Raw genomic sequence first — 26,688 nt, 5'->3', positions numbered from 1 at the left:
TAACTTTAAATTGACTGCATTTTATTGGGTTACAGCAGACAGCAACTGTTTCTTTCTTTCTTTTTTTAAATAAAAAAAGCAAGCAGGATCTCTGAAGCAGTACAGTATTCTCAATACATGTCTGAACATGACAGTACAGCGGCAGTGAAACACAAGAGCTATCGGAAAAGCAGGTTTTGTATCTGCAGCTGAAACAGAACTAGAACTAGGATACCTAGAAAACACATATAAGACTGGTAATGTGTCTTGTTTAACAGAAAATAATAAAATGACAGTTACAGAAAAAAATGGACAGATGGCTAGTGCAGTATGGTTTTGGGTTGAATTCAGTGTGATTATCGTCCTGTTTGTAACTCTAGTTGCCCAGTAGAATGCATCTGCCCGACAGGATTTATGAGTCAGTCAGCTGTCCCAAAAACATGTCACCTCAAGTGGGGTGGTCTTAGCAAGAGGGGTTGCTTGTTCTTTTGGACGATCTCTGCCTCAGTACAGCCAACACTTTCTGAAGAAATGTCCTTCATACAAAAAAAAAGAAACCCAGAAAGACTTTTGTGTTGTAAAATAATTTGAATATAGTATTGCCAACATATGTAGTGGTTCACTGTCTTTTTACAAAATGCAGAACATTCCACCGTAGGAACTAACCAGAACATAAAGGAACATGTTGCTCCAATTATAAATGTAACAAAATTCCCCCCAAAATGGTACAAATCTGTAGTAGTACAGAAAAATATTTACAAGGGCCCTTTTTTCTAAAAGTGTAATAATGCAGCAGTCCAGCTTTGGCACTCGCGATCACCTCCTGGTCAGTGTGTCAGGCGTGCTCTGATTTCACAATGCTGGTGTGAAATCATTGGTTCCTCATATGAAAATAGTCCACCTCCTTTTTCATCTCCTATGTCAACAGAGTAGCCACCACTCAAGACCTGCAAAAGGCAAAATTACAGCACACATTCAACACTGCCGTCTACACATTATTGATAGTCCCATTGAGGGATGTGTACATACACTTGTTAACATGTTCCTGATGACAGAGACTGTGAGGCTTACAGCAGTTCCAGCTCATGGGTGAGCAGCCACCCACTGAGGTCAGAACAGCTGGAAAACTGGAGAGTTGCTCATCACCTGGAAAATGCCACTACGTGAAGAGAATGTGCAATATCCTCACACACAGAGCTTGGCTGTGCTGGGCATTTCCCTGCCAAGCTGCTTTTCTGAAGGTGCAATCCGACTGAATTGTGCCCTGCCAGCATTCTGGGTAGCCAGGGTACAGCTATAGCATTTCTCTTGGATTGTTAATGGTCTCCCTTTCAGGCAAAGTGAACTAACAACAGACATATTTGTTCCCTCTTCAGCTATCAGCTTTAACATTAAAGGAAGTAATGGAGGATTGTTTTATATTGTTACATAGAACCCACTCGACTCACTCAAGCGTCAGGGTGAAACAAAGCAGTTTAGAGCAGAAATTCATCACAAGAGAGGAAGTTATGCCACCTTAAGAAAAATAACTTACTTTGAACACTTCATCCCATCACTCTGCCAGAGATTTCTCCCATCACTCCCTCAGCATTAGAGACCAGCTCCTGTTCCAGGCCAGTGTTCCTATTTGTCATCCCCTCATTCTCCTTCAAGCAGCTCCCGTGACCCTCTCGTGCCTGTCTGTGTTGATCATCACCCTTGTTGGCCTCAGACGCATTCTGTATCAGCTTGCTGGCAAACCAGTCTGTGATTTCCTGGCTGCTCAGCTTTGACCGTTCCGACAGCTTCTCAACGTCCTCCCCGCTCAAGGTCTTCACTTCCCGGAAGTACTGCTGAAGGACGCTCTGGGCACGCTCTGCGCTTGTCAACGAGCTCTGCCCGTTTCGCCCATTGCTGCTCTGCTTCTGGGGATGGTCCATCCACTCCAGGGTCCCATTCTTCAGGGCCGCTCGGTTGTCCTTGAACCACCGGACTATTTCTGTGCGAGCCAGGCCTGTTTGAACCTCCAGCTGATTATACTCCTCGGGCGATGGCCACTGAGTTTGTGCAAAAACATCTTTGAGAAGTTCCAGTGATCTGCTGTCAATAGGCACAGGGCAAGAGGCAGGGGCAATGATAGGGAGAGGAGAAGCCCTGGAGACGCTCTCCTTTTCTTGCACACCATTGAGAGACCCTCGCTGCTGCGGCAGATCCTCCTCATCCACCTTTTTAGATCCCATGGAGTTCAGCAAGGCTTGTTCCAAGTTGTCCCTCAATGCACGGCGCTCCGAGAACCAGCTGTCTATTTCGGTTTTGGAGAGCCTGGTGTTGGCCACTAGGTGGTCGATTTCAGCCTGGGTCGGGAAGCTAGTCTTCTGGAAACTTTCTTCCAACATTTTTAGCTGCTCAGTGGTTTTCCCCTTCACCCTCTCGAGAAGAGGGAACTGAGTGGGGACTGACTTCTGGAGTACGTCTTTAGGCAGAAACTCATTGCTGGGCTGCAGGATGCCTTTTTGGTTACGGTAGCGCTGGTCACTGAACCACCTTTTGATCTCACTCCGGGAAAGGCCAGTGACCTCAATGAGACGGTAAAGTTCTTTATCATCCGGAAACTGGCTCTGACTGTAGCTAGCCTTCAGTGTCGTTATCTGATCCGGGGTCTTCTTGCGGTCCAGAGAAAAACTGGGAGTGGGCGAAGCAGACTTGGGCGGAGTTTGAACTGACTGAATTATGGTGGGCCGTTTCACTTCAGGGGCCACCACTGGGGCAGCAAGAGGCCGTTTGAGAGCCTGCACCACCTGGTTGGCTATTGTCAGAGCAATAGGAGCGCAGGTCACTGGGGACCCATTGGCAACAGGAGTCAAGACCAGACTGGACTGCCCAAGAAGATGGCAGGGAAGGGTCTGAAAAAGAGATTGTGAAGCTTTGGCAGACTGAGTCAACTGGGCGGGCAAAACAGTAAACGTGTGTTGTACTGGCTGGATGGTTCCATTGAACATTTTCTTACGAGCCTCTTCTACTTCCTCAGGGGACCAACTGATGCCTTGCTTTAGCCGCTGGGTGGTGAACCATACTTTTATTTGCTCCTCTGGGTGCTTGGAGGCTGCAGTTAACCAGGACAGCTCAGCTTGTGTCGGGTACGGAAATTTATTAAAGGAGGTGATGAGAGTTGCATTACCATCCAATGAAGGATTATATTTAGTGGTGTTCAGAGGGACTGCAATTTTTGGTACCAAGTTGAAGTTGGGTGGACGCTGTAATGACGGCATTATGTGAGAAAGGCCTTCTTTGAGTGTGGTCTCTGGGATGATCACTGTCCTGGGCACATTCATGGCAATGATTGGCTTTTTCGGGAGCTCCGCGGTAAAAGCATCCAATTGACTTTCGACTTCATCCCCTTTGCGGAATATCCGTTTGCCGTCTGTTTTTGGCTTGCCCATCTTCGCAGCTATTGATTTGCTCAAGGGAAAAGTGGTCAAGTCTTCCCCATTCTGGGGGCTGGTCGCATCGTAGATGACCGCGCTGTTGGCTCCCTCGATTGTCTGCTCCAGGATGGTCTGACTGTTAAGCTTGATCCGTTTGAACTTGAAGTTGCTCTCCCCGGGGTGACACTTCTCATTGTGCTCTGTTAAGGAGTCAAATTTCTTTGTGTTAAAATTACAGACTGCGCACAGGTACAGTGGGTTGAGAATGACATTGGGGTGGTTCGAGTCCACGTGCTCTTTAAACTCGTTCAGGTTTTGCGTGGAGAAGGGACAGTACTTGCATTCATAGCCTCCTTGCAGCTTCCGCTGCGGCCGAACATCCGCCTCCGATTTCTCCTGATCGGTCGGCTCCTTTCCTGCGCTACCGCAGTCCTTTGTCAAAGCCCAGTCCTCACTGCCCATCGCCTCCAAAGACCCGTTTTCCAGCACGCCGTCAGCAGAAGTGTCAATCTCATCTGAGTCATCTTGCTCCACCATCTCACTAGCTCGGATCATGCAAGGGGTCGTTGACTTCCTCCGACTGGCCATAACACGGTCCTGAAATTGGCCTTATTGAGGAAGGGAATCAGAGAGGAAGGGACAAGTCTGCGCTGGATGACGAAGGGCCTGCTCTCTGTCCCCTTCCTCCTGCACCACAGTTTTCTGCTGACTGTAATTGTCAGCTCCAGTTGGGGACTTCATCAGACTTCATCACAGGCAGCCTGACCTAAATTAAGGAGAAAAAGATAACAGTCAATCAGCGATTCAAATACTCAGGTACTGGTTTGAAAGGCCAGACTTCAAATGACAGGAAAACCCCACAATCAAAAGCAGCCCCTCCTGTAACTTTAATAAAAAGGCATATGTGTCATGCATTTGTGCTACAAAAAATCTATATTTTTGACAATAAGCCAGGCACTAAAAATACAGTTACATACTAACAAGTGCTTCATAAACAGCAATAACTTTTATTTCACAGCACATAACAAGTCATCTTCCCACATTACACTGAAGCATGCACACATCCAAAGCTAACAACTGTTAAAAATCTTTCAGAGCAATCTTCAGTCTTGTCACATCCACTAAAGATTACGTCTGATCTTTCTGAGTCTCAAAATCTGTGCTCTCGGAGTGCCAAGCCAGATCGGAAGTTTTCAGTACAGACATTACATAAAAGAGCTCAGCAGTTGCACAATTGCCATCGAAAATAGAACACGATATGAAGTTATGCAGCATCAAAGCAGAAAAATTCTGGCCATCAGCATTTTACATACATTAAATGGCAACATTTGCCCTATTAAAGAATTTAAAACAAATAATCTCTCCAAATGGATTTAATCACTGCAGGCATTTTTTTATTCAAGACACTGAAGTGTGAAAAATATTAATTTGTAATATTCTAGTTCTCAAGTGTTAAATTTCAAAATTCCTTCCAAATTAATTTAAAGCTTAAAAGAGGATGCATAAGGCTGCATCATCTTGGCTCAAGAGATTTAAGTGCTGACCAATGACCTGACAATGTTATGGATTACAATAAGAGACCACCAATAGGCAGACCATGCTCTTGAGGACACTTGCAACTTCCCAGATCTTTGGTACAGAGCCTTTAACTGCAAGTGTCCAGTCAAGGTTCTTCTGTCAGGATAGGGGATGGAATACAATTTTTTGGAAGAAAGAGGAAGATGAACAACACACATTTCTGACCCTCGATTACTTGCTGTCTGAAACTGACAATAGATTTTTTTTACCATCTGACATAGGACACCACTAAAAAAAACACGGCACTACTTGAATCAGTGTGGATCACAAGATTAAAATATTTAAAACAAAAAAAAAAAGGAAAAAAAAAATCACTATTTTACACCCAAATTTGGAATCAAAATTGTGCTCAATTCAAGTCACTGCTGTGGCACCCACACTCCACCTAAGGCATACTGCCAGTGAAACTCGTTCACTTCCCCGATGAATGCGCTTGCAAGCCAGCAATAGGCTTCCATTCTTCAGGCCACACATTCATATTCTAAATAACTGTTACGTTTAATAGCTATTATTTTGCCTGTCAAGGCTACCGTTAAACTTTATGTCAGTTATATATTTGGCATCAAAAAAAGCGCTTTTAATTATCCAGTAATTTAGCTTTTAAGGACAAACAGCCACCTAGTTTAGAAATGTATGTGCCATCAAAGTTCTAGAACATCTGATGAGGCAATGCCAAAGTGGATCCGATTTCATGATGTCATGATCTTGGTCCCAAAGAGCAATAGAAAGAAAAGTGGGACTTTCTTCAGTCCATTGATAAAGGGCCTGTGTAGGCCTGAGAGCCATACGTTACAATTTATCTGTCTATCTGTCACACTGCACAAATGTGTTCTCTCTGGCGCCTGTGCTGAAATGTGCGCTTGCTGTTTGTATTGAAGCACGACTGCCCTATTTCTGTAGGGCACGCGTTGTTTTTGTAACTGGAACTGGATCACTTTGCGGCCCACTCAATAGCAGATAAAATACTGCTAATAAAACCCTTTCATATGCGAAGCCCACAGAGCTCCATCTCCCAGCAGGCAGTGAACCTAAAATGAATCACTCCCCAATACTGATGCGCCCACAGCAATGCAAATCAGCCAAGACCCAATCTATTCATTCCATGGAGGGTCCACCATGACAACCAGAGCCATTTTTTCTTATTGCAGTTCAGCTGTATAACCAGCATGGAGTGGTTTAAAAACAGAGTATATGTGAATGGGAAATACACTCAAATGGAAGGCAACATAAATATGCTTATGGAGACATACTGAAATCAAATTAGTATTGGATGACAAAGCTATTACTGACAGAAGTGAGACTGTACTCATAGTCTGTGAATCACTCAGACAGGTACTTTGATGGTTAAACTGAAATGTGTGAGCAGGTTACAGTTCACTGCGGTAGGTTATCTGCATACAGCAGTTAATTTGCATTAACATGTAGAGGGAATTCACTACAGTAGAGAAATGAGAAATGTCTGAAGCTTACAGCTTATGAATTTATTCGCCTACAAGGAGAAAAAAAAACTTGCAAACATCGCCTGCATGTCTGTCCCGGTCGCTGGAAATTTCTAGATTCTAACTTTGGTCGCAGTAGAGGCTTCTCATTAAACATTAAGAGGGGCTTCATTTCCATGTGGTAGCCATGGCAACGGCAGACATTGAGATGCCCTTGCGTTACCTCGCTGCTGCATATTAACGATTTTCTCACAGGTATTAATTAGGCGCAATGCAGTGGGGGAGGGAAGAGAGCTGCAGTGGCGATGAGGGTCTGGCGTGAAGCCCCCCCCCCCCATTTGTACATCCAACCATCCTGTTTTGGGATGGTTCTGTCCCGGTCTAAAGCATCTGCTTGGCGGACCTCACTGAGGTAGGTCCCTGATTAAACATGCATGAGCCCTAGTCTTGTTCTGAGTCCCCCGTACGCTCTCCAATTGCCTGTCTGAGGAGCCTTGCGCTCTGGAATGACCCGGCACTTTCCGCAACCCAACTTCAATCACTGCAGCCACAACTCAACAGTGAAACGCAGTAAATAATAGATGTCGCTGTTGTACATAGGAATATCTGGTCCTCTCATGATTATAATGTATTATTTATTATGATCAAATAATAATAATTATTATTATTATCATTATTACTATTACAACAACAACAACAATGTGGTATTATAATATTATACCATATTTTATATCATTATTATAGGGCAAAAATGTTTTGGAATATCAGTTTTGTTTTTGCTCAGACATTGTGTGGTAGAAGTGTTATGCTTAGAAAACTTCAGAAAGCCTTAAGGTTACAGGTCAATACTTCAGCAGCCTCGATTTTCCCCAGACGGTTTCACTCACTTGCCCCTTCTATTGATCTCACAGTGATCACATGGATGGGCAGGGAGAGTGCAGAGAGTGCACCGCAAAGGAGAGAGTCTTCTCTCTCAGCCTCATCACTTGACATCCCTGGCCTTAACACCATCTGAACTTTATCATGGTTTATAACCAAAAGGAATATGGTTATTGTGCATGCACACACAACAGAAATGGGATAAAATGGCCTAAGCTACTGAACAAATGCAAAGGGGGATGATGTCAACTTTCTCAATATTTATGTGCAATATATATGCATTAATTTCAAAATGCACTTGTCAAAAAGTTAAACTTTAAATATTGATTGATATGTAGGTGTATAAATTACTTGCATGCACAACTGCATACTGAAATTAATCCTGGAATCCAAGAATGACAGCCTGCCCATGCAGTCGATAATATAATAATAAGAAAAAAAAGACTTTAATGAAAAAAAATCGATTGCAAATTGCAAAACGAACCAAAATAAATAAATAAATCAATTAACCAAAAACATTAAACAACCTTAACCTTAATGAGTACATGCTTTAAAAACTAATAAGATCACACGTCAATCCAGATGCTCTTGTAGGAAGCAGCCAGACACGCTCCACAAGCGGACAGCGGTGATGATAGGCAAGAGCCGATAAAATATACTGAAATATACTTAAGGCCAAGTAGCAAAAACTTAATGAAAAAATGATTTCCGTCCTCACAATGACAACAAACATTTGTGGGAGGGGGGGGGCATGACATACTGATGCCCCGCAAAGAGGAACAGTGACAGAATACAAGATCTCCACAGGGTGAGGATGCAGGCTTAGAACCTGCTTCCTGGTTCATCTGAGGATTTCAGTCTGGAGAGCAAAATTCAGCAATACAGACGTTGTCCCGGCTTAAGTGTAGCGTTCGGTAACTTAATCCCAGACTTTGATATGTACAGATGCCATTTACATCCAATCATCTGTGCACATGCAGAGATTCACAGGCACAACTGTGCATCAAAGACAAACTGATGATGGGGAGAGGCAGGCATTTTTGCATCTGTTGCATTATAACAATGAACATGCACTCAATCGACCTTTACATGGTCCTGCTGCCGCACCCCCCCTCCCCCCCATCCCCAAGAATATCTTCAACCGCTGCATGTAGGGACGAGAGGGAGCTTACATTATGCCGCATTTCTCTGCAGGAGGGCTAAATTTGGAATCAATGCATAATTCATTTAAATCTCATCAAATGGGCCCTTAATCCTTTAACATTTCAGCACAGAAAACGGTGATGACTTCTGTCTCCATGTTTTATAACAAGTTGTAATTGAGGTCATGTGGGTGGAACCCACTAAGGAACTGTAGAAGGCCCATTCCACTCCTTCCTGTGAGCTTGCACTCTAGAGAACATTAAAATGTCCGCCTTACAAATTTCAGAGAGAAAATGTGACACAAAAAATAAATGGATGCAATGGATGAGAACATTTCTACATTTTTCTTGTGCCTATTTTTGGCTGGACCACAATAGCGGGGCCAGCCCTACAAACGCAAATGTCTGTGACTGAGTGACTGAGTGATGAAGTTACACCATTGGCCGGCCGAGTTATGAAGTTACACCATTGGTCGGCCGGATCATGTATGTTAGGTCCAGCCATATACAAGGTTTTAACCCGGTCTTGTTTCAGGTATTTTCCTTAAAAAAATCTTGTGAATTTTATTGAGTTGGAGGTTTGGAATTGGGCTCAAACACTTGCTTCCTCTTTGACCAGGGAGAGCGAGTAATAATCAGTTGTGGTTTCCCTGCCTCATCTTGCAAGAAATACTTCCCGTCTCCATTCAGTCCACTTATCCCAGAAGGATTACAGCATTTAGCTTTTGTGAGAGAGTACTTGACAGTGTCAGAGGTGAGTTGGAAAGTTAATTGCCCACCAATTGATAGTTCATTTATTTACTTAAAATGAAAACAAGCAACTTTGTTTTAATGCGTGCCTCAGTACCACAGTCTGTTCATGAAAAGCCACACATTTGGAAATCCAGAGCACATAAAATGCCTGCAAACTGTAGTTGGGTAACAGCAAGCCTGCTAATAGCCAATTAGTCTCTTGTGAATGGTGTACATTAGCCTCGATCGCAAACCTTACTGTGATGCTATGTAAAATAAATTCAGTTCAGTCTGTCAGAAAGCAGCTTTGCAGCCAGTCTCACAAAGAATGTAATCTTGCGGTCCTTAGTCAATAGTTCACTGGAGTCATGCTTGTCTAATTCTCAGAGCTCACAAGCTGTATGAGAAAATTCCCCCTAATCTTTGGACCAAGGTTAGGGCCCTTGATTGACAGCAGGCTTCCATCTTTGCTCTGAGTGATGGAGGACCTTGGGACCTTTCACAGATTAGTTGGACATATCTACCTATTCTAATACAAATTTTTATTGGAATATTTCTGTTCACAAATGTTCATTCTGTACATATTTATCAAAATCAGGTTGTGACAACAGGCCAATGATTACGGTAATATTACAGGTATAAAGTAACAAATCATTTACAGTACATAAAATCCATGTGGCACCCAAGAGCTTGGATAACACATAACGTGTGAGCTCTTGCTTCAGGGACAATGAAGCTACACGAGGACACAGTGTGTGAACAAAGACACTTAGCCTGGAAGAGTTATTTGTTTCTCCATATCAGCAAACAGCTTTAAGTGTCATGGCGGGCCGATTGATTTCAGGCCTTGACACAAAGACGGAGAGCATAAACACGCCCGTTGTTTATGGAGGGGAATCTGTTCACAGGTGGGACCCGGAGCCAGACTTCCCTCAGGGCACCACCTCCCGCCGTCTCCGATTGGCACAATTAAACCGTACAGGTGGCTCTGTTTCCCGATACCTGGGGGAGCCGACTTGAGACACGACGGTGGAAATCCAGACAAAAGCGTTGCCGTGGAAACAAGCAAACAGCAACTGGGGAGGGAGGACGGACGAATAAAACTTCAGCGTGACCGTTTATCCAATGTAGGCTAATCATTTCTAGCTAAATTAAGACAAAATCAAATCCACACACCAACAGAACGCAACAATGCCTTGGTGAAGTATCAAAAGCCATGCAGATGATAACATCCAAATAACAGTTTTACAAGACGGCCCTTGTAAACAAAAAAAATTGTGATTGAAATGATGAGAAGAGAGGGTGGATTTACAGTACAGTTATGCAAGCCACTACAGGACAATAATATCGGGTCATTAGAGCACAATCATTTTTCACTCTTTACAGTCATGTCAGCCAAAGAGGCCCTGCAGTGGGCTGTACACCCTGCAGCGACTGTATCCGTGCGGGAATACTAACTTTAACTTGACCGGGTCCTCTGCAAGCCTCATTAAAGTGCCTTATTTCAGAGAGTGGCAAAGCAGCCAAACAGTTTGGCTGCGCATTGTGTGTTGCTGGTTTATGGCTGGGTTATGAAAAAACCGGAAGCAATTCTTCCCTTTCTAAAGCCCCAAGGGTATAAATCAATTCTTAGCAGCCTTTTTTGTGGTGAAGCAACATTTCGACTCGCAATAAATTTCTCATGCACGCAAGCAAAGAAAAATCCAGCACGGACTTACAAGACGAGAATCGACGGGGTCCACACGCACGGCGAACGATGACAAAGCAAAAAAAAAAAACTTAGGATCTGCAGAAACCATTTTGCCGCAGAAACCGGATACTCGGTCAGGGAACGTTTTGGGACGGCGCGGCGGAGGCGGAGGCGTGGCGTCTGCTAAAGCCATCTGCCGGGGGGGGGGGGGGGGGGGGCCGCAGGCCGCATGCGGCTTCTCCGGCAGGAGCAGAAACCGAATCCCTGCCTCCCCGGCTCCCTGGCTCCCCGCGGCCCGCTTCCTGGAGAGCCATCAAACACCGCCCATGGATCTGTGCACCGATCTGCCGACCGGGGAGGTCTTTAAACACGAAGGCGGCTCAAACATAAAAGGGAGATTTTTCGCCCTTAAAATGGCAATCGGCCGAGAATTCCACCGACTCGCCGTACGGCGTCCGCCGAGCACAAACGGTCTCCCGTAATTATTTTATTATTATTATAATTAGGCTCATCAGTAGACGTTTTTATGCATGGCCACTTACGTAACAAATAATTTTTTACATATCATCCATTTTCACAGCAGGATAGTTATGAGACAATGCGGGCTACAATAGCAGTGTCCCCCCCGAGACTGTGCATCATGCAGCTGTCAATTACTGAATGCTGAAAATAATGGGCACGTCTTCACATCATAAACTACAGGAACAAGAGGTATTAGTAAGATTAAAACATAAGAATGACATGTATGGAATTAAACCTGTATTCACTGTGGCACTATTCAAAATTGCAACAAAGCACAGTTCTCCAAGAATCTTATTTGAATCATGTAATCTCCTTTTCCTGCAATGAGATGTTACTAAACCCAAGTTACTGTCTCAGAGAAGGAAGTCTTCACATGCCAAGCATTGAGATTTTGGCTGAGCAGAGATGGTTGCCAACCATCTGGGAACGTCAAGTAAAACAAGCACAAATGAAAGGATTGTGGGTAGGTACTGAAGATTACATGGGACCATTACGCACAGTGCTGAAAAAATAAAAATGAGGCTTTTACAAGACATACTGATGTCCAGAATTTTCTTGTAAAATGATTACTGGGGAAAATGTGACCAATGCCTCCTCTGTCCGGGGCAGTTGTTTATAAGAGCAGAGAGCATTCTCACAAAGTTCTGACAGCATGGCTTTAAGAGACACTTAAAGCCAAAAGATATATTTTTTGGATAAATTTATTTTTTTTCCAGCAAAACATCTACCAATGAAGTCCACTTTTGAGGTGTGAATTCCTTTTCTTTTTATGTTTGACAGCAACATTTATTTTCTCACAGATCCAATTCAAATTCTTATACACAGAATAAAATGTGGAGGCTGAACCGCTTATGCAAAGCTTTCTTCAGGTTAAGGGCAGAAAAAAAGTAAGAACTGTAACCTGTCTTCTCAAGTCTCACAGGCAGAGGGCAGAGGGCAATCTCCGCCCAGACATTTTGGTGCAACTGCCTACCTGTGGGTTGTGACGTTGCCTGCAATGGCAACTAGTCGTCGGTTTTCAGTTACCATTCATGATATCCACAGAAAAATGTGTAGGCTAATATTTGGTTGAAAGTTCGGCTGCAGTTTGAACGTTTTGCCAATGCTTGAAAGTCAGCTGTAAGCTAGTTGTCTGATGAAGGCAAGTTATAGAGCTTATTTCTTTTGCACAATATTTATTTCATTCTAGCAATCGGAATACATTTATGTCAGTCAGAAGAACACTTTTTTAACTAAAAGAAATTAACAATCTTCAAAACATTCAATGCATACCCATTTGAAGTATGCAGACCACACATGATCAAACATTTTTTTCTTTGGAGTATGAGTGAAAGTTATATCAGGGCACTGGAGGGCTTTTTAAATTTATTTTTTAAACCTTGAATCATTTATGGATTAGAACTGTTAGTAACATTCTCTACCACAGTTTTATCACATGGCCAGGATGTCCCTTAAATAAAATGGTGCCATAATTCAAATTAACAAATTGTGTCTGTGTTAATTTGCATAATTTATATTTAGGGCCTGGAGAAATAATTGAGCACATGGCCATCTGGGCTGTCAAGCAGCAGTTCCAATTTCAGCAATTACCCTGCAGGTGTCCCAGTATACACTCCAAGTTCAGCAACTGTTTGGAAATCAGCACAGACACATCACATGACTAATAGTGCAATTAGGGACTAACAACGAAAGGATGCCGCTACGTATACCTACTGTAAGTGTCAAGGAAGTGACACGTGCACACAAACAACATCAAGACCAATAATAAGAGTAAACCTACGTCCTGCTGGTACATTGCACACTGGTAGATTTAATTTATTCTGTGCATCTGTGCATTGGTACAGTCCGTATGGCGGCCAACTCTCAACAAATACGAATCCCTCTGTGTGGCTGGGGGTTTGATTCACTGTCATGGCACTTTCGGCACTGCGATCCCTTCTCTATCAGTTAGTTACCGTCTCTGTTTCAACCATCAAAATAAAGTAAAAAAAAAAAAGAAAAATCCAAGAGCATATGGTCTGTTGTCCTGTAAAAAACCCATATGGTGGAAGAGAGCAGTGACAGGTGGCATTAATTAAATTATGATTTAATGATGGCGCTGGTCAGTACAAATACTCCTACTGCAACACGGGTCACCAAAGATAATGTTTATTTTTAAATGTGGTATGTGGTAAACACAGTAAAACATTGTCCTAGTTTGAAAATAATGGATACAGGAAACCTACATTTACACAGAAAGGATGTTCTCTACCAACAAGACTGTCCCCCTGAACCATCATAACTAGATGCGGAACTGGGTATACTACTGCAGAGAACCATTCAAAATAAATCTGGTTTTATTCAAGGTATATGGAGATAAAGAAGCTTAGGATACTGTTGAAATTGTTGGACATTTACAGTTTGGAGAAACTGCTCTCAACTGTTGCACAACACAGTTTTTAACTGACCTCATACAGTGGTATGGGAGTTGGGAACGCAGAGTTCTTGAAGTCTTTAATTAGGGTTCATATTTTGACACGCTACATGGCCAAAAGTAAGTGGACACCTGACATCCAACATCTCATCCAAAATTATGGGCATTAATATGGAGTTTGTCAACCCTTTGCTGCTATAACAACCTCCACTCTTCTGGGAAGGCTTTATACTAGATCTTGGGGTATTGCTGCAGGGATTTGCTTCCATTCAGTCAGAAGAGTATTAGTGAGGTCAGACACTGATTGGGCAATTAGACCAGGCTTGCAGTTGACTTTCCAACTGATCCCAAAGGTGTTGGATGGGGTTGAGGTCAGGGCTCTGTGTAGGCCAGTCAAGTTCTTCCACACCATTCTTGACAAAACCATTTCTATATGGACCTTGCTGTGTGCCCAGGGGCATTGTCATGCTGAAACAGGAAAGGGTCTTCCCCAAACTGTTGGGGAAACACAGAACCGTCTAGAATGTGACTACTCTGTAGTATTAAAATTTGCCTTCACCGGAAATAAGGGGCATAGCCCAAACCATGAAAAACAGCTGCAGGCAAAGGGATGTCCAGATACTTTTGGTCACAGAGTGTATATAGATATTTTTCGATATGAAGCTCATATTGATATTGACAATATGACAATTTCAGTAATATTGAAATACTGAACATATTCAATACAGCATAAACATAGTTACACAACAATCAATTAAAACTATCATAAATTAATAAGATTTAACGCTACAGTTAATCCAATCCAAACATAATACAATCCGGGCTTTACTGGCACACATCACAACATACAAATACCTCGGAATTGAAATAGATAATAAACTGAACTTCAGGGACTGTGCCACTTCAAAAATCTGGAAATTGCAGCAGACAATGTACTTTTTATGCAAACTTTACCATTTGAATGTAAACTGGCAGATTTTTACAAATCAGGACAGCGGGAAAAATCATAGGCATTGACCAAGAAACAGCCACCAGCCTGTACACCAAACTCAACCTCAACCTCCAAAAAAATTTTTACAGGATGGTACCCATCCCCTTCACTCCAAATTCAGTCGCAGCAGCAACCTGACCCAGTGAAAAAGACTTCTATAAAAAAAAAAAAAAACTCAGAACAAGGAGATACAAGAATTATTTTATTCCTCAAGCCATCAGCCTGTATAACATGCAGGTTTAATCAACAGGTCTTTTAGCTGGTCACTTGCACTTTTATATCAAACTTGATTTTACTGATTTGGATTGACTGTTTTTATTTGACTTTATGGTTTTATTCTGTCTCAATGTGATTTAATGTATTTTATTACGATTATGTTTTGGTCTTACTGTGCATTCTATTGTTTTACTGTGGATTTTATGGTGTTTATATGTCTGGAGCACTGGGCCAAATGAATTTCCCTGTGTGGGATAATACAGTTGATCTGAATCTGGATCTGAATCTGAATCACATTTCTTTGCACAAAGCTTGCTAGCTAGCTAATTAACCAGCTAAATAGTGTTAGTTTGTTAGCCAACAACCAGACTTTTGTTAGTTTAAACATTCTGGAATGCTGATCTGAAAACAGGAACAGAGTAACAGCATCAATGTGAAGAAGACATAATGTAACAGAAATTATGCTGATTTGGGAATAACACACCTATTAATCTGATGCTGATGATGGGACAATCAATATCTTTCATTCAATGGAAACCAATTACAGTCAATATAAAATTAGAAATTAAGATTAAATACCAAGATATCAAGCTAGCTAACAAAATTGGTTCACTTTACTAGATACATTACTTTGCTAGCTAGCTAGCAATATATCCAGGGTGGGGGTTTATCAGGGGATCATAATAAAATAAATTTTGCGGCCGATATCAATAACTGATATTTGATTGGCCGTATTGGCATACTCTTGATTTTCCCGAGAGAAATTAATTGCCCTCACCCAGTGTCCTCCTGGGATCACAATTTCTCCCGTATTTCACGATACGCACAACCTGTCTGTGCAGCGTGTAGGCCCCACAATTAAAAAAATTCTACTGTTTGTACCTGCACAACAATACAGCTACACTACGTGTCATCTCCATAGTTACATGTGCATGAAGTCACTGCTGTCATGAGTGACTGACTTGACAGAGAGAAATGGAGAGTTCAAAGATAAAGAAATACTTGTATAAATTTCCAACATTGTGGAAAGAACTTCCTATTTTCTTATGGAACATTTCACAGAAAAACGGTATGCCTTCCATGATATCGATTTTTCCATTGAGTATGCCCATTGGAATTTGTGTGGTTATATGACTGTAATGCACTTCACTTAGTGACAGGTGGTTCTTTACCTCCGTGTTCATCTTGGGTAAAAATGGTCTAGCTAGCCATCTACTCCATTTGCTTCAAATCTGCAGCTATACTGTCGCAGGACAATCATGTCTTCATTCAATTGTGCATTCAATGTGAGGAGATGGAAGACAACATAGCCAAGCAATATAGAAAAAATTGAGATCCAGGGACGTAGCCCAGCACATGCACACTTTATTGTAGAAACAGCAACTCATTTTTTGATGTGTGGAAACATAAAATTAGGGTAAAAGCAGTTTACACCAATCAGTTTAAACCAATCAGCTGTGAAAATAGGTAAAAACATAAATGAGCCTTAATTATGGCACAATAATGACATGGGTTCCACATTTATGGAAGAAGTAGATGAGCACACACATGAAGTTTCAGATGACTATGATTAGATTATTTTTTGAGAATGACATTTTCACTTGATTTACACCATCAGCAATGCATCAAATGTATCACCTCTCTGGCACATGTATGCTGCAACATCATATTGGCCATAATCTTTTATAGGACGATACAACTGAATGGTTGGTGCAGAAAGCAATTTGTGTGTCGTAGTAGCCACAGAGGGAAAGCACACTTTGCTGAACCATTTACACATCATGAAAATCAGGCATGATTGACATAGCCAATATCAACAAGTAGCACTGACCAGGGCCGGTTTTAGCCTGCTGTATTAGGGTGGGCTGGTAGAAATAATAGGTGGGCAACTTGGGCGCAGTTTCGTCACTAGGAATGGTGTCACCCAGTGCGCTCGACGGGGGGACAGGGTGCCGTTGGACACTGTTCGGGGCTCCTAAAAACGCCTTTTTTTTCCTCAACATTTCGTCATATTAGCCCAATGTGCAGTAGTAGTGAGTCTTAGTGGTAGTGATATAGTGAGTTGGTTTTTTTTTCAGTAGTTTTATATTGCATTTCACCATGTATCATCATGGTAAATTATTGTGTTTGTGCAGTTTGCACAAACTCCAGCCTGTCAGGACATCGAGCACACAATTTTCCTAACAGGAAAAGGAACGGTGCTAGCTTTCGTGCCTGTGTGCGTTTTGTGCAGGTGAAGAGAGGGGACTTCACTGCTGCATTTGTTACAAAATACTCCTGCCGGTATTAGACAACCAATACTAGTTTTGTTATAGCCTGATACATGATAGCAAACTTTACAATGTTGTGATGTGAACACAGCGTTAATATTGTTAGCTAACGCCCATAGATACGTGTTCATTCTACAGTCTTTATTGAATAAACATACAACCTTACCATTGGTTTTACGCGTAGAGATGTCGCTTTTGAGACTGAGTGGTCATATATTGTATTGGACAATTCGTTTGTGAAATATATGTGCATTTGTGACGCCTGGGTGCCTTCCAAAATAGCTGTGCATAATACCACACGTGTTGATTACGGCGTTGTCGCCCTTTTTAGTACGGTCTGGCTTGATTGACAATTCATTTATTCAGTAGGTGAGAGTATAAGCTTTCTAACGATGTATAACATGTCTATTTTTGCTTTTGGAGCCCACCCCTGCCCATAGCTACCGCCGGCCGTGGCACTGACGCAACTCTAGCTAGAACAGGAGCTATTTGCCATTTCTATTTCACTCAGCGACACGAGACGTAATCCTGCTCTTCCAGACACCACAACTGAAACAGATCCGAACCATAGTTAGCTACACTGACAACAGTCCATTTCAAAATAAAATGCATGGCAGTGTACACAAGTATTCCTATCTTGACCTCAAAATACAGTTTAGTGAATTAAAAATACATACTATCAGATTTTTGAAAAATAAAAGTTTGATTAACATAGCATTAAAGTGAGAGCAAGCAGCAGCAGAGAGTGCGGGACACAGACACAGAGACAGAGACACAGGGCGACATAGCTCAGGAGGTAAGAGCGGTTGTCTGGCAGTCGAAGGGTTGCCGGTTCGATCCCCCGCCCTGGGCGTGTCGAAGTGTCCCTGAGCAAGACACCTAACCCCTAATTGCTCCCAACGAGCTGACTGGTACCTTGCATGGCAGCCTTTCACCATTGGTGTGGTGAGTGTGTGTGTAAATGGGTGAATGAGAGGCATCAATTGTAAAGCGCTTTGGATAAAAGCACTATATAAATGCAGTCCATTTACCAAGAGACAGGGAATTTTCTGTCTCTTGCATTCTAATGCGTAGCAAGACTTCAGGCATTCTGCCTGAATTCAAAGTGGACCTGAAGAGCAGTAAAACTTTGGACCCAAATCCACGTGGGGCCCAGCAGTGCTGACCTATGAATATTTACGCATGACAGTTGTGTTAAAGTGTCTACCGAGTCACTGACACGCAAATTCATCAGACACTACCGGTAAATTTCTCCCATCGATTACTCGGACCGACAGTGCATTGTCAGGTCACAAACCTGACATGTGCATATAATTTGAAGATGGGACATCCGGTCTACAAAACAGACGTCTGGCAACCCAAACCAGATAGCTACCGTTACTTACAGGTCCAATAGAAAACAAGCCAACACCGCATTGCTTTTCATTCCCCTGGAAAACTTCTGCTGCTGCCACAGAGGAGAAGCAATTCCAAGGTTATTGTTATCCAATATTTTTCTTAGCTGTATCTGCATTGCAGTGGATAGCGAGCTAGCAACAAACCACAAATATGATCCCAAACCACAGGCTCTGTAGCCACACCCACCCCTCTCCACACAGAAAAGAGTGCCACGCCCAGACACGTCCCGAACACATTTTAGAATCACAAATACAGGTAAACTGCACACGAATTTGGCAAAAGTGCATAAAGACAGAGATTAATAAATAATAAATCTGCCTTAGCATGGTTATTTAAAAAAAAATTCCAAGGTACAAATCCTGCACAGTATGCCTTTAAGATGAGTAACGCGATATACTAAAAAGTATTTCTGTAATTCAACAAGAAACATAGGAAGCCAAAATTTAAGTTAAACTTAAAGCTAAAGTTCACTGTTATTACCTGATGAAAGGCAAGGTGAACAGATTAAAAACAGTCAAAAAAAGATGTATAAATTCAGAAAAATGCCCTCTGTTTTAACAGAGAGTTATGCAAATAAACGGCTATTCTGAGACCCAATGTTGAAACAGTGTGGCATCATTAAGATGTAATGAAATATTTGATAGAACATTTTTTAACAGTGCATAGAATGATGCTTATTTACCATTCTGGGTTTTACAGGATCAAGCTTAATTACATCAGTGACCTAGAACCACCCACAGCTTAAGACTGCTCTTCAGTAATGACTCACCAGATTGGTCGTGCACCTGCAGCAGGGCGGGGCCCAGAGGAAGAGCTCCGCCCCTTGTCCTCCCTTCGTCTCTGGTGAAACAGTTCTCAGGGGGGCGGTGTCCTCCACAACCTGAACAAAAGCACCCATGAAGGGAGGGAGAGGTATAGTCTGTGAGGGACAGACACTAGCTACTTTAATTTTGGAGAAAAAAAAATTCCCCCCAAAAAAGGTTTGTTTCCTAGGAAACCCATGTTGCTAAGAAAGCCTTGCGGCTTCAGATGAATATTTACCAAACACCATCTGCAAAAACATATCATGTGGCAGCTCTTGCCTTAGCAGCTGAGGTCGTCATAAATGTTGTTGAAATTTACAGAACCGGTACAAGGACTGATGCATTCTGTGGTCATTTCTGTTGCCTCTGTTTGTATGCATGACTTATGCTACTGATAAAAGACTGCTTCTTCCTCCTCTGGAATGTCACTCAGGATTTATAACGGCACTCCATTTTAATAATAAGCGTTCCTTCTGACGAAAGCTCTTCAGACACCGCTCATCCAGTGCCTATTAATGAGTGATCAGCGGATCCTCCTGTGCTTATGATTTTGTCTCCATTGTGAATCTCACGCCTTTAATGGTGATAAACAGGCATTTATCTGCCTTAGTGAGGTAAGAGCCACGCTGAACAGGTCACACAATAATAAGGATGCGATTTGAACACTCTGAGGCAGGAATACAAAAGAACAGCAGTCTGGAGCAATAGCTAGGGTCCTGAACTCTGGCTCTAAGGATCATGGGATTGAATCCCAGGTGCCACAATGCTAAATAACCTTTGAGGCAGCTACTCCAGCTCAACTTCACCTTATTTTTTGGCAGAAATTATGACATGGCCATGTTTTGTTATTCTGTGTACAGATTTCTGGTTTGTATTGGTTTCCAATAGAAAGGCCTTCTCTGTAAACACTAGACTACTCACCACTAACATGAGTAGCTATCAGCCGAAAAGCAATGAATTTGGAAGACAGATGACTCAAATCAACAAGATCAAGCCAATGACACAAGTGAATGAGATTACAATTAATGAGATTAATATGTTGCTTTTTTATGACTCCAGATTCCTGGTTTGGGCTGTGATTTTCTTTTTGTGGTTGTGAGGTCCAGAGGTTAAGGTATGTTTCACAGCAAATGAACATTCATCTCAACCTACATATAAAAGAATATAAACTCATGACAAGGTGCCTTTGCATGAAGTAACAATATTTGACAAGCTAGCACATGCTGACATACAGTAGCTTCCATCCATCTATCCGTTTTCTTAAACTGCTTATTCCAGGTCATGGTCACAGGGGATGGGGGAGGGGGTCACAGTGAATCAATGTTATGATACCCGTCATAGTGAGCCTTCCTTGCAGATTTGTTATGTCAGTTGTGTCATAACGCAAACCTCAGATTGTGTTATAAAAACGCCAGTATGTCATAGTTATGTATGCACATGACGCTTCATGACAGGTATTACGTCATGGTTACGACATTCTCATTTCCATGTCATAGCCAGCACGATCGAAATCGTATTACTGAAAAAAGGCTTAAAAACATCATGAATAATTTCTGTTCCCTGACACCAATACCAAAACTAAGTGCTACACTAACATCTAGCATATCTTTGCTAAAAGACTGGTACAGATCAAGGTACCCATCTTGTCAGAGTGGTTTTAAAACCACTTGGTACATTCAGAAGTCCTTCAGGGACATGCTGTTGAGAGTGGAGAAAGCTGGGCCCTGCCCTTTAAAAACTGGACTGTGCACAGTCCCATTTTACTGTTCCATTTGCACAGACCTCTGCAACTCAGGCCTTCGGTTCCGCAGGTTCTGGTGGTTTTATTGTTACTCAGCACTTCACTGATCAATCAGAGCTGCTTATAACACAGTTCACTCACCCCACCTGCTTTCTTGGGTCTGAACTGGCTGCTGTTTTAAGGAAGTAAACAAAACAAGCAGACACTTTGGCTCTCCAGGACCAGGGTTGCAGATGATCTTCACACCTGACTTAATTTGAAAGAGCCACACCAATTCAACAGGGGTAGTAATCAGTATTTTGAACTTGGAACCCTGATCTTTGCTGTTCGGCCTATGACCTTTGACCTGTGGATGGCTCATGCCAGGAAACTAATCACCCCACCCTTGTGGGACTGAAATCGATATTCAAATATTCATCTTCAAAGAAAGACCACTGACTGGAAATAAAGGGAATCTTTTCTGGACAGAAAACACTGAGCAGTTTCTTGTCTCAGGCTCACACATGCATGTGCAAACACACACACACATGTGCGCGCACACGCACACACGCACACGCACACACAAAGTGCTATGTTCATTGCTGAAACTTACTCATTAAAAAAGCTGAGTCAATTAAAACTACATGTCGACAGTGAACAAAAATTCTAGAGGAAGGTGTATGACATTTGAAGTGAGAACCAAAAAATAAGAAATTGTATATAAATAAGACAAAAATGTTTAAATTGCAATGAGACAATTGTGATTCACGCATCCACAAATGCAGACATCTCAACGTCCTATTTGAATCCACATTAAAACGCAGAACACCAAATTCGGACTTTGTGGTTACTGTGTTCGTTAGCCAATACTTAAACATTAAAAGGTTAGATCCTGGGCACTGTTCATGCTCAAAATCTAAATTTGCTTTATGGCATGAGTAAGCGCACCACGGCTCCTGAATGTGGGAAGACGTACAGTGCATCTCTATTCTGAATGAAGTCATAGCTGCCGCCGCCACCGGGGAGAAGCAGGCTTTTCAGAGCGACTCTTCCCACAGGTATGACATCATCGGCCCTGACTGGCTTAGTCACCTACAGCAGTGTCTAGGTAGCAGAGGCAGGAACAGAAACCCGCGCAAAGACCCCTGTGACGCACAGCCCACACAGGCAGCCATCTTAAATCAGCCAGTTCATCTGACGAAAGGTCTCGCTGTAAACGAGTCAGCTGACTAGCACCAAAGGGCTGCCATTTTATTTGCCAAAACATTTAAAGTATTCGATCCATGACCACTTCTTTTTCTTTCTTTAAATATTTTTTTGGGATTTTTTCAGCGTTATTAGACAGGACAGTGTAGAAGGACAGGAAGAACTAGGAGGAGAGAAAGAGAGAGAGAGAGAGATGCGACAAAGGTCGGACTCGAACCGCCGACGTCGCAGCTTGCGATGAGCATGTGGAAAGCGCTCTATGGGCTACGCCACTGGAGGCCCCGATGACCACTTCAAAAGACAAAGAATTGAGGCTAGCAAGGATACTCTTTCTGTGCTTCCTGTTATTATTCTTTATTATCATGTTATACAATCATCAACATGCCTGACTTCCAACTGCAATAAATAAAATACAACAGCACACAAAATCTAGAAAACAATCACATAGGTTAAGAATGGACTGGGAGCCATTCATAACATAGGGCCTAACAATTCAATAAAAAACATGAACAACACAGCCTACTGGTGACTGTGGGCGTTACTGTGCTTCCTCCCAGTAAAGTACTATAAACCGCTTTACACTTCTAAACCTGACTGTCCTGGGATTCACCTGAAGCAGCACCATCCCCGGGAGGGCTAGAGGGCACTCCGTTTTCTCACTTTTTAAAAGACTTTCACGCAGGATTTAGGCTTACCTATGTAAGTGTTTGGCTACATAAATTGCACTCTTATCACAGGACATAAATCTCCACAGGCTCACGCTTTGAAAGGCGACTTAATGTCATGGGGCCTGCGGTGGAGGCAGCGGAGATGGAACGAAGGCACAAAAAAAGGCTGACTCGGTCGGTCCGGAAAATTTTGACGAAAATGTGTCAGCGCTGCGTCGTGCAGTCGAGCAGGCCTGAGTCAAGGATGGGCAAGAGTGGGTGAGCTGAGCACGCAGCCGCTGTGACGAGGGACTGCTCTGTCTGTCCGCGCTCCTCTGCAGAACCGCTGCCCCCCTTTCAGTGCGACACAAGCATGAGAATGACTCAAACCCACACTGAAGCAACCTGGGAAAAAGGGTTTTCAGAAATGCACAAATGCCACTTTCTCCATCACTAAGCATGGCACTTCACATCATTGCCTTGAAGAAGTTAGGAACCGGGTCAAAAATATCACACTGCATTGTAAATGAATGCGAAAAAAAGGTGAAACTCTGTTCTGCTACCTGCAGCAGAATTTGAGTGCAAAACTCAAGACAGTCCCATCTAAAATAGAGCAGACTAAAAATATATCGGGCATACTTAGAGAACATACTACATCCCAAACCTTGTTAGCAGTATTTTGAAGTTCCATGCAAACTAGATGATTACATACAAATTAATAAAGGAAGAGACAATAAATTAGTGTTTCTTACGTGGATGGGTCTCTCTCACTCTCTCTCTCTGTCTGTCTATCTCTCTCTCTCTCTCTCAGCAGCTGTCAGTATAGAGCAAAACATGGCACATATGCCAGGTGTCTTCAGGTAATTCTCTGAGCAGGGAATGTTGTAAATGAGAATAACAGCACCAAGTCAGACAGAATTGCACAATCCATTACAGTGTAAGAGTTAGGCCAGCAATTACTAAGTAATTAACCAAGTAAATTACAGGTCCTTTACTCAAAAAAAAAAAGAAACTAGGAATCCAAAGTGGAGATAGCACTAGCACAAAGTGAAAAAAAATACTTGAGTAAGATATTCCCATTGGTTACAGGAATCTGCTGATAGCTTTACCGTGACTTTAACCACAAACTCAACGGCATCTCAACAGACTAACCTCCTGTTGTAGGGGGGAATCACTGCTACGCCACTGGGGTTTGTCCCAGAGAACAGTGAACTTCAAAGTAATTGGGGAACTGCAGCTAGGTATAAAGTGGGCACAGCACAGTCTAAGCTATGTCTTCTCATTCTCTTCAGATTTTATGAAGATCAGAGACACTGATTAGACTGGCGTAGTTTACACTTCAATGTTCATTGTATTAAAGATGCATTGCACACACTAATAATGCTGTGATAGATACCACAAAGCATCTAGTTCAAAGACAACAGCACACACAAATTACAATGATACACAGTACATAGTTCATCCTCCTACAACGTATGTTAGTATTTAAAACTGACTTCCAGGTTACTCAATTCATACATTCAAATACAAGGATTAACTTGACCTTCAAGGTTCTTTCCTGAACATCAAAAATGTTTTTCTTTCTTTCTAACTGCATATTGGGCACAAGTGCTCATAATAATAAATACTCACGTATGCAAATAAACAACGAATAATAAACAAACACTAAGAACATCAGAAACGTTGAATAACTAGTGATCATCATGAACACTACCCACAATGAGAATTCCATTATGTTAATAATAGCTACCAGTGTAAATTATTATGAGATAACTGGGAAAGTTTAATTTGATTGTAAATTAGCTTGAACTGAATTGCATCGGGGGGAAACACTGCAATATACGCCAAGGGCAAAGACGAAACACCTCGGCTTTTCATGCGATACGTGATATAGGGTAAACGGCACATTGCTTCAAAAGGCCACAAATTAATCAGAAAGGGTTTCCTTAAATTATAATATGAAGCGTAAATAAGGTAGTCAAGACAAGTCACTGCGCTGCTTCACCCCACACGGCTTTGAACCAAATCAATCAAGTGGAACTTTTTCAACAAATCGCAGCCTCACTTCCTGCGGACAAGTTCAAATAGCACAAGACGTCAATGCGAGAAATTTATAGCGGTGGTTTCTAGCCCGGGTTTGGTGTCTATTAGTGAGCTGTTTCAGGGGCACGACAGGAAATAAAACAAGCCACCAAGACTGCAATAGAGGAAACTGTGCCATTTCTTAGGAAGAGGAAACTTTATTGTCAAGGTAGAAAACCTCATCTCGCTCTAGCTAGGTACAATCAATAATACTGACCGATTTTGGGGGACTGCAAGCTGGCAGCACGTAGAAGCGGTTATGTTGTTGAATGAGGAAAAATCAATACGAAAACGATTACGTTAAGAATTCTTAGACCTGGACAAATACGGAGGGATTTTTCCAAGACAAGAACCTTCAGATATACCTTTCCATCACGTCAACTTAGCAATGATTTATGAGAAATACAAGGTGGAACCTTACTGCGTCTACAACTAACGTCAACCACCTTGCTAGCTATCTAGCTAACTGTACTGCACTTCAGCTATTTTCGTTCTGATGATGGCTGCTGCAGTGGGGCTAGTTATGCTGCTGCTGCGTGCCATGCAGTATGGTCGTGGAAGGCGTCACCGCTGCCTACATCATACGACACGAACCGAAATCAAAGTTAGCTGCCTGCATAACGTGCATTCTGTGTTGCTACACATGCCAGCGTGTGCATTATTGGCATGTAACTAACGGTATACATCTTAGTGAGTACACATTACCGTGAGGGCCAGCAGCAATGTACAAATGGCTCTCTCTAGATAGCTAACTACGATAATCGTTCGTAACGACGTAACGCCATGTCGAAATTGGAAGCCATATTTTGCTGGTTATTTCGACATCGGTGAAAAGTAGACATGTTTTCGGACGTCTCGTCTCGTCTCGTCTGCAATAACAATTCAGTCAAACTTCCTGATTGTGAGATCAAATCAATAGCTTGCTAGGTCGCTACCTAACTATGCGCGGGTATTCAGGTGTCCACTTCATACAATATGGCCGGGACAACCAAAGTTCAGCGACTAAGTTAAAATATTAACAGTGCAGAACTGTGATGGAATATCATGCTAACTAGCTAGCGACCAACACGGCTTTTAACTTTAAGACTTGTTCAGCCAATATCCTTCATCATTCGGTAAATATTAAGTTTACCAGATCCTTACCTGCCCACAGATAATGAGGTGCTGGAATGATGAGACAACGACACCGGGGTTTCAAAACAGGTTCTTGGCCAGGTGAACACCGAATACGAGGATTAATTCTAAAGATTCTACCGAATCCTAAAGACAACAGCAGAAAAAAAACCTCGATCACTGGGGGATCTACGCCAAAAACCACATGATCACCTACGTCAGCATACGTATTTGCATACGATACCAGAAGCATTTCCAATCTAGAGTTCAGATAATTGTGCTTAAAAGTTGTAAATTAGGGCAGGTAGCCGAGTAATTATCCTTGGCAAAGAGTGCAAAGAAAGTGGTTGCTGCAACAGAGCTTCCTCCTTGAAAATGAATGAATTGCTGTTGTTTTGACGGCCCCTGTACCAGTAAACAACGTAATTGAATATTAAGTACGCAACCTAGAGTTGCAGACAGTG

The 26,688-nt window shown here is 42.4% G+C and overlaps 1 protein-coding gene across 2 annotated transcripts; it reads right to left on the bottom strand.

The window, feature by feature from the left end:
* On the bottom strand, nt 1–26,688 carry LOC135256560 (zinc fingers and homeoboxes protein 2-like). Of its 2 annotated transcripts, XM_064338454.1 has the most exons (4): nt 26,255–26,688; nt 19,423–19,533; nt 1,514–4,149; nt 1–926 (listed from the first exon to the last, which is right to left on the bottom strand). In XM_064338454.1, the coding sequence occupies exon 3, from the start codon at nt 3,969–3,971 to the stop codon at nt 1,524–1,526; it is 2,448 nt and encodes an 815-aa protein (XP_064194524.1). In that variant the 5' UTR covers nt 3,972–4,149; nt 19,423–19,533; nt 26,255–26,688; the 3' UTR covers nt 1–926; nt 1,514–1,523. The 2 variants fall into 2 exon arrangements, with proteins under 2 accessions (XP_064194524.1, XP_064194531.1); XM_064338461.1 differs by lacking the exon at nt 19,423–19,533.

This window comes from Anguilla rostrata, chromosome 1 (assembly GCF_018555375.3).
Source record: "Anguilla rostrata isolate EN2019 chromosome 1, ASM1855537v3, whole genome shotgun sequence".
NCBI lineage: Eukaryota > Metazoa > Chordata > Actinopteri > Anguilliformes > Anguillidae > Anguilla > Anguilla rostrata.
This window is presented reverse-complemented; position numbering and strand designations above follow the sequence as displayed.